The sequence below is a fragment of the Gossypium hirsutum genome, chromosome D08 (genome assembly GCF_007990345.1).
Source record: "Gossypium hirsutum isolate 1008001.06 chromosome D08, Gossypium_hirsutum_v2.1, whole genome shotgun sequence".
Taxonomy (NCBI): domain Eukaryota; kingdom Viridiplantae; phylum Streptophyta; class Magnoliopsida; order Malvales; family Malvaceae; genus Gossypium; species Gossypium hirsutum.
Genome location: NC_053444.1, coordinates 16,222,558 through 16,232,181, shown reverse-complemented (window position 1 = coordinate 16,232,181; position 9,624 = coordinate 16,222,558). Strand labels below are relative to the sequence as shown.

The window sequence follows — 9,624 nt, the reverse complement described above, 5'->3', positions numbered from 1 at the left end:
GGTCATAACGTCCAGGCCGGGTTTGAGAGGCTACATTTGGTGGTATCAAACCCAAGTTCAAAACTCGAACTGTGGGTTTTCTTAAAAGTTGGCATGCATATTTCAATGAAGGGTATTTTGGGAAGAACATGCCGTAGATAAAATCTATTTTACAAAAGTTGTATTTTTTTTCCAAAAATCTGTTAGTTTGAAGCCAATCCTAGATTAATACTTTTAAAACTAAAACTATAGATTGTGAAATTGTAGTAAAACTATTAGATTGAAAACATTTAGGGTTAATAACGAGAACTCATTTTTAAATTGTCAGATGGCCACATAAAAATTAGAACTACGATATCAAAATGAATACTTAAGGAGTACGAACCCAGGGTATAAGAGCTTATGGAGAGCAAGGTCATCGGCCCATTTCGATTCGCCTTCGTCTTTAGTACGCACTCCTGAGCCAGTGGCTGAGCATGTTGAGAATGCACCTACTGTTGATGATAGCCATCAGAAGCCTATTGATGATTTCGTATTGTAGGCCATGCTTAGGGTGCTACAGCAAGTGGCTAGAGCCTAATCTGGATATAGTAGTTGTGGGACTATTGCTAAGAGAATTTGATCTAATGGAGTTGAGTTGTTTAGGGGCTTTGCTGGGACGACCCCTATTGTAGTTGAATACTGGTTGGAAGCTACGAAAAGAATTCTAGATGATATGGAGTGTACCCTTGAGTAGAAATTAAAAGGTACATTATCGTTGCCAAGGGGCTAGGCTTAGCATTGGTACGAGGCCATTATGAGAGGTACTCAAGTGGAAAGAATGACGTGGGATTACTTTCTAGAAGCTTTCTAGAAGAAATACATGGGCACTAGATATGTTAAGGCTTGAAGGTTGGAATTAATTGAGCTAAAACAAGGAGACATGTTCGTGGCCAAGTATAAGGCCGAGTTCTTAAGGCCTAGTCGATATGCTTAGGGGATGGTCGGGACTAAGCAGGATGAATGTGCCAAGTTTGAGAATAGGTTGAGGTATGATTTGATTGTGCAGGTAGCCCCACACCAAAAGATGGTTTTTGAAACTTTGGTAGAGAAAACCAAGATCGTTGAGGAAGTTAAGCATGTGGAATACGGTAGGAGGGATAAAGCTAGGGCACCTACTGAGAGATATGTTAGTCCTACGGTTCAGGCTCCACGACCCATTAAGTGGGCCAAGGATGATAGACATCGACAAAATATTATGGAATTATGTGATGGGGGTAGGATCAAGAATTTTTCTACCTGTGGCAATAGACATCCAAGTGAATGTTTGACCGCCTCCAGATGTACTAAAGTCCAGTGAATACTGGAACTAAATGTATGGAACTGAGGTGATGTTCGCAAGTATACGGGTCAAGTTGTAATATAGTTTTTACAACGATATAGATGAGTACACCGAGGATCGTACCCGAGGGAGGCATGTACTAAGTTAAAGTTAACCTAAACGCAAATAAAAGTAATTAGTAATTTAAATAAATTTTATTATGATAAAACATAAAGGAAAGATTTTTAGGTTTTTATAAGAACAAAAAAAACATAAATAAAAGAAACTTTGAAGAAACTAACTTATAAACTTAATCAAATCTAGACATAGGTGATTAACTTGCTTCAATGGTCATAACTAATTCCTATTTTGGGTTTCTATTCAATCAACTAGTCGTTACCCTAGTAGGAACTCTCGATCTTCTACTAAACTAATGAGTCAGCAAGAACTACTTATCTCTCGACTTCATTTTCTAGTCCGGTTCAGGGCTAAGGTGTTCACAGATAATCCATACCAGTTTTGGGTTAATTCCTACCTAAATGTCTTCTTAGGGTCGTCAAGCCTAGGGTTTAAGTTCTTTTTATCCCAAATAGCTAATCCATTACGAAAACCTCACATAGCAATTAGTTAATCACACCCTCACTCACTAATCCCCAATAAGAGGATTAGTTCCTCATGGAATCAGGAAACATCACAAAACTTGACAATAAAGATGTGCATCAAAAGTAAATCAAGAATAAAATTTGGAGAATCATGTCTTGTATTTGATAGAAAAAGTGTAGAAAATCCACTAGCATTTGATCATGTTTACAAATCAAGTTCTTTGAAGAACACAAATTATAAAAACTATAAATAAACTTAAAGCCAAAAAGAAAGAAAATATGAAACTAAAATTATAGTGAAAAACTTAGAATATGAAAAGCTATCCTTAAACAAATGCTAAATGAGCCTATGTATTGAAATAGGATAGCCATCAACCTCAACTCTAGATCAGGTGACTTTCTTGTGTTTCATTTCCATTGTATGAACCAAAACACCCCTGGGTCGTAATTAATCTTGTACAGGGCTAGTGTCGCAACACCCTAGTGCTTGTGTCACGACACTAAAGGTAGTATGCATGGTTCAGGGGTGTGTTACAAAACTAAAGGAAGTATGACAATTCATGCATTCTTCTCCCTATGTTGCAACATTGAGCTCCCCGTGTTGTAACATAGTGACCAGTGTTAAGTTCAATTTTGAGCTTAACTTATTCAATTAAATTATTTAAATTGTTGATTAATCTTTGGTCAATTAAGTTATAATTTAGCTTAAATTGATTAAGTACATGCCATGCCGTAATAATTTAATTTCACTCCAATTTAACAAATTAATGTTAATTTTAATTCATGCGCAGGTAAGGAACATTTTGATGTCTGTATGAGCTCGATTTAGAATTAATTTTCATGAATAAAGCTACTGGATGAAGGTTGATGACATGCTGGGTTGGAAGAATTAAATTGACATGATCAAAATATAAAATTTAAGTGACCAAATTTACCACAAAAGTCATTGGGACACAGAGGAAAATTCGGTCCAATTAGAAGTACAGCAGGCCAAACATGTGACAAAATCAGCAAGGGAATTATTATTAATTCTCACAATTTCCTTCTTGCTAGCGGTGGCCGACTCTAGTAGAAACAAGGGAATCAAATCAGCCTTAAAGAGTTTAATTAAAGTAAAACTCTAGTAGGCTGAAGCTATTTCTATGCGACGGGTTCAGCTAGGATAAAGGGGGATAAGATCAAATTTTATTTTGAATCGTTGGAGGTTATTATTATTCCATAAATAGAGGTGACCAGCAACTGAAAAGAAAAAAAAAGGAGAGAACAGAGCAGGAGGGTGTAGAACTCGAGCAAGCAGAATCTTAGATTGGACCTGCAAAAGCCGATCAAGCAGTTGGAGTAGCAGCCCAAAGTTTCAGTTAATTGAAAGAAGGGAAGCTCGACGACTTGAGGAATTTTTTTCTTTCCAAGGTTCAATTTGTAATTCATGTTGTTTACAATTGATTTTGGTTTTGTTTTTCCTGCTATGAGTGGCTAAATTACTACGCTTAGTTAGACACTTATGAAACCTCGCACAAGGAATTTGAAAATTTATTTTGTTTTAAATTCGAATTTGGCATTCTTGAATTGCTCGTTTTAATGTTCAGAGAAGTTTTTCTAAATCAATTAGATTGATCAGCTATTTAATTTAGGAATTTTCTTATAATCATTTAAGTGAAAATTGAGTAATCGAATTTCTCAATTAGACTTAGAATTGGTGATGATTAATTGGCCTGCAGCTAATTAGAGCAATTACGGATTTAATTTTAGAAGCCACTGGAGGATTTTTCTTTGATTAATGCAAGGTGAAGTCTCTAAAATACTTAATGCACCTTTAATTGGTTAATGAATAGGTAATTAAAGGAAGATTCTCAATTATGAAAGTTTTCTAATTGAATAAAATTTACTAGAGAGAGGAAGTCGCTTCGTAAGTGATTTTTCAGTCTTGCTGCTAATTTAGTCTATTAAAATAATTTAAAGTCACAAAGAACTTGTGCTTGGTGGATTAAGGCGTTGATAACTAAGTATTCTTTCTCTTGATAATTTTTCAGCATACACAATTTGAGCCAAAACTTATTCGCAACTTAGATCAATTTAAAAAAAAACATAAACCCCCCATTATTTTCTTTCGCGCATGCATTTTTTTACTCATCTCTTCAAATAGATTTGACGCAAGCTTCTTCATGGGACGATTCCCTATTTACTCTATATTACCAGTTAATTTTCATTGAATAGCGGATTAAATTTAGTAGTCGTAAACGACAGCTACCAAAATTTTGGCGCCGTTACCGGGGAAGCGACGTAGTCAATTCTATTTGATTTTCAGAGCTCATTTTGTTTTCTTGTTTTTTTATGCAGGTAGATTAGTCCCTTTAGTATATGTTATTAAGGAGAGGACGATGAACATCGAAGTTCCCTGTTAACATTACCGATCAGCAAGCCGAATCACACATTGAACCTAACAATTTAGAGGACATCAACATGGCCAACCAGACCTTGAAGCAATTGGCTGCACCTAACTTGGCTGTACAACCACCATCTATCACTTATCCCGCCCTTGATAGGTCATTAAAGCTTAATTCAGGATTCTTGAATTTGTTGCCAAAATTCAATGGATTACCAGGTGAGGACCCTTATCGACATATTAATGAATTTATAATTACTTGTTCAACTATGCAGCCAGATGGCATTGAAGAGGAACAAGTCAAGCTCTGAGCTTTTCCTTTCTCATTACAAGGATTGGCAAAGGACTGGTTATATTATATGCCGCCAGGTTCATTCACCACTTGGATGGGGTTACATAAAGCTTTTCTTGAGAAGTTTTTTCTGGCATCAAGGATAGGGTCAATTAGGAAAGAAATTTGTGGAATTAAGCAACTGGTAGGTGAGTCACTATATGAGTATTGGGAAAGATTTAAACGGCTATGTGTGAGCTGTCTGCGGCATCAGATTAGTGAGCAGCTTTTAGTATAATATTTTTATGAGGGGTTGACGCCACAAGATCGAGGAATGATTGATACAGCGAGTGGAGGTGCACTGGTTGATAAAACTCTGGAGCAAGCCCGAAATTTGATCGCTAATATGGTGCAAAATACACAGCAATTCGGTGTCAGGAGGTCTGACTTGGGTAAACAAATGGATGAGGGCCTGTCGAGTATGATGGAGGCTTAATTAGCTAATTTAGTAGTTATGGTAAGTTAGTTGATGACTGGAGGTAATGCGAAAGCTTCACTATGTGGCATTTGTTGTTTAGAAGGACATACCACAGATATGTGTCCGACATTACAGGAAGGGGAAGCTAACGCTGTCTTTCCAAATCAGAGAAGGTATGATCCATACTCGGCTACTTACAATGAGTGATGGAGAGACCACCCAAATCTCAGATATCAAAACCGAGCCACACCTCTGGGATTTGAGCAGCAAAATTCCCGACCATATAATATGTCACAACCAAACCATCAAAACCTTAGTGCTGAAACCAAGACCCATACCATGCTTGAACAAATGATGAAGATGATATCTGACCAAAAGAAGGAGACCGATGGTAGATTCCAAGCTTTAGAAATAGCAGTTAAGCAACTACAAACTAGAGTCTCATCAACCGACATTAACCTTGGGAATTTGCAAGCACAAGTAAATAACCAGTTGCCCTCACAGTCAGTGCCGTAACTTTGCGTAGTGGGAAGGAATTAAGACCTATATTGAAAAAGGTCCAAAACAGCAAGGGGGAGAGTGAGACTGAGGTAAAAAGGGTTCGATTTGGTAATAGAACAGAGGAAAATTTAGCCATGCCAAAGGCTGATTCACAATCATCACAAGCCGACCCAAGAAAGGCTGAAAAAACGCACCTACCACAGTCCATTGTTTCGCGCGATGCAGCAAATCTTGAGGGGGAGGCGCAAACCTTTGAGCCTCAAATAGAAGGAAGTTTACACGTTAATGACCAGCAGCGATCTTACGAGTCGAAATCTCCGTTTCCACAGCGCTTGAGGAAGGAAAAATCAGACGACGTCAATGCCGAAATCCTTGAGACATTTCGTAAGGTACAAGTTAATATTCCATTGATTGATGCAATTAAACAAGTGCCTAGATATGCTAAGTTTTTGAAAGAATTATGCACATCTAAAAGGAAATTAATTGGAAATGAGAAAATTAGCTTAGGCGAAAATGTATCTACGGTATTTCAAAAGAAACTTCCTACTAAATGTAAAGATCCGGGAATGTTTTCGATACCTTGTAAGATAGGAGACCTTAAACTTGATAGAGCTGTGCTTGATTTAGGAGCTTCTATAAATGTCATGCCTAGGAGTATCTACGATAGGGTTCAATTAGGTGCATTAAAAGACACAGGACTGATAATTCAACTTGCAGATAGGAGTAATGCCTACCCTGATGGCATTTTAGAAGATGTTCTTAGTACAAGTAAATGAGTTAGTCTTTCCATCTGATTTTTATGTTTTAGACATGGGACCTAATGATAATTCGATTGATTTTCCCTTACTCTTAGGAAGACCTTTTCTTAAGACAGCTAGAACAAAAATTGATGTGCATAAAGGGAATTTAACTATGGAATTTGATGGTGAGATAATTAAATTTAATATATTTGATGCTATGAGATATCCCACTGATGTTAATTCCGTGTTTACTCTTGATGTAATTGATAATTTTGTTCAAGATGTTTATGAATTAGAGGATGAGGACAAGTTGAAAAGCGTTCTAGCTAAAGGCATTTTCGATATTGATGAGCATGAATTTATTGTTTCTGATTCTTTAATTGACTTAGTTTGTGCATTAGACTCGCCCACATTCACACGATTCAAGCCGATTCTCCTCAGCCTTACGGTGACTGGTAAGCAAGTTCCTTCATTGATTTCGCCACCTAAATTAAAGTTAAAAGAGCTGCCTGAAAATTTAAAGTACATCTTTTTAGGTGAAAATCAAACCTTGCCATTAATAGTGTCAAATGCTTTAACCGAAATCCAAGAATCCAAACTACTTAGAGTTATTAAAGAGCATAGAGAAGCCTTCGGTTGGACACTAGCCAATATTAGGGGGCTTAGTACGACTTTATGCACTCATAAGATAGCCTCAGAGCCAGATTCAGTCCTTAAAAGAGACCCCCAACGCCGATTGAATCCACTGATGATAGAGGTGGCTAAGACTAAAATTTTAAAATGGTTAGAAGCTGATGTTATTTATCCTATAGCCGATTCAAAATGAGTTTGCATAGACTATAGGAAATTGAACAAAACCACTACCCCCTCCCAGTCATGGACCAAATGTTAGAAAGGTTAGCTGGTCGCACACATTTTTGTTTTTTAGGTGGCTATTTAGGTTATTTACAGGTACCCGTCGCGCTTGAGGATCAAGAGAAGACCATTTTTACTTTCCCGTTTGGAACTTACGCCTTTAAGAGAATACCTTTCTGATTGTGCAACGCACCAGCCACTTTTCAAAAGGTATAACTAGCATTTTTTCAGATTTTATTTCACATTTAATGGAGGTGTTCATGGATGACTTTACTGTTTATGGTGATTCATTTGATCAATGTTTGCATCATCTTGTGTTAGTTCTTAGGCGTTGCATTGAGACTAATCTGATATTGAATTTTGAGAAATGTCATCTCATGGTTGAGAAGGGTGTAGTGTTGGGGCATGTCGTCTCAGCTAAAGGTTTAGAAGTCGACCAAGCCAAAGTTGAGGTAATTAAAAATCTACCTTATCCAAGTACTATGAAAGGAATTCGATCCTTCTTGAGACATATAGGTTTTTACCGTCGGTTCATCAAGAATTTTTCGCAAATATCGTCATCTTTGTGTGCATTGCTAGGTAAGGATGTCGCATTTGAATTTAATGAGAGTTGTAAAAAATCTTTTGATGAATTGAAATTGAAATTGATCACGACCCCTATCATTCAAGGACCGAATTATGGATTACCCTTCGAGATTCTATGTGATGCTAGTGATAGGGCTGTTGGTGCGGCATTAGGACAGAGAAATGGTAGGGAGTCTTATATTATTAGGTATGCTAGCGAGCTATTAAACCCAGCTCAGTGCAATTACACCATGACTGAGAAAGAACTCTATGTCATAGTCTTTGCCTTAGAGAAATTCAGAGCGTACTTGTTAGGAGTCAAAGTCGTTGTCTTCTCTGATCATAGCGCTCTTAAATATTTGTTGCATAAAAAAGAAGCTAAGCCCAGATTAATAAGATGGATTTTGCTTTTGCAAGAATTCGACTTAGAGATTAAAGATAAGAAGGCTAGAGAAAACCTTGTGGCTGACCATTTGAGTAGGATAGAGACTGGAGACAAGAGGAGTGAACCGAGCGATTTATTTCCTGATGAGAGACTTTACAGTGTGTCTAGTAATTTTCCATGGTATGCCGACATAGTGAACTACTTAGTGACTAAACAGTTTCCTACGAATGCACCTAGACATTTGAGAGAAAAAATTAGAAGTCAAGCCCGATTTTACTTATGGGAAGAACCATACCTTTGGCGATTTTGTAGTGACCAAATAATTAGGCGTTGTGTCAATGATAGTGAAATAGAATCGGTGCTTAATTTTTGTCATTCTCGAGAAGGTGGGGGACATTTCGGACCTAAGAGAATAACTCATAAAATACTTGAGTGTGGGTTATTTTGGCCGACTATTCACAAGGACTCATACGCATTTTGCAAAAATTGTGCCTCATGTCAGAAAATCGGTAATTTAAGTAGCAGAAATCAAATGCCATTACATAATTTTTATGTTTGTGATATCTTTGATGTATGGGGTATTGATTTTATGGGGCCTTTTTCTTCTTCTTTCGGCTATCTATACATTTTTGTGTGTGTTGATTACTTGTCGAAATGGGTAGAAGCATTTCCAACTAGGGCCAATGATGCTAAAAATGTGGTGAAGTGTCTTAAGACTAACATCTTAAATAGATACGGAGTACCAAGGGCTATAATCAGTGACAAGGGAACACATTTCTGTAATAGAACCTTGAAAGCTTTGTTTGCACAATTTGGTGTCACTCACAAAGTATCGACGGCTTATCACCCTCAAACAAATGGGCAAGCCGAGAGTAGTAACAAGGAAATTAGGGAATTTTGGAGAAAATTGGTAAACCCAATAGGAAAGATTGGAGCCAGAGGTTAGATGAAGCGTTGTGGGCTGTTCGAATGGCTTACAAAACGCCAATTGGGATGTCACCTTACAGGGTTGTTTTTGGGAAGGCATGTCATCTTCCCGTGGAGCTTGAGCATAGGTCATTCTGGGCTGTTAAGCAATGCAATTTGGATTATAGTTTGGCAGGTGAAGAACGCAAATTGAAGCTACAGGAGTTGGAGGAGCTGCGCTTGGAGGCATATGACAATTCAGTCATCTACAAAGGTAAGTCGAAGGCATTTCGTGACTCGAAGCTGATTCGCAAAGAATTCAAGGTAGGGGAAAAGGTATTATTATTTAATTCTAAGCTTAAAGTGTTTCCCGGTAAGTTGAAATCAAGATGGCTTGGACCGTTTATAATAATCGAGGTGCACCATCATGGGGCAGTCGAAATTAAGAGCCTCGATACTAATAAAATTTTCAAAGTAAATGGTCACAGGTTGAAACATTTTTATGAAGGGGAGCAAGCAGCTTGGATGGAGGAGATCAATCTTGAGGATCCATGAGGAATTGCAATGTCGAGCCAACGACTTAAAAACAAAGGCGCTTGTGGGAGGCAACCCAAATATTCAGGGAAGTTTTCTTTTATCTTTTCCATTATTATTGTTTCT

The 9,624-nt window shown here is 37.5% G+C and overlaps 1 protein-coding gene across 1 annotated transcript; it reads left to right on the top strand.

The window, feature by feature from the left end:
- The first annotated feature begins 5,648 nt into the window (after positions 1-5,648).
- Positions 5,649-7,080, top strand: LOC107895880 (uncharacterized). The gene is made up of 2 exons (XM_016821094.1): positions 5,649-6,282; positions 6,368-7,080. Exons 1-2 carry the CDS (start codon positions 5,649-5,651, stop codon positions 7,078-7,080), a joined length of 1,347 nt encoding a protein of 448 aa, XP_016676583.1.
- The last annotated feature ends 2,544 nt before the right edge of the window (positions 7,081-9,624 follow it).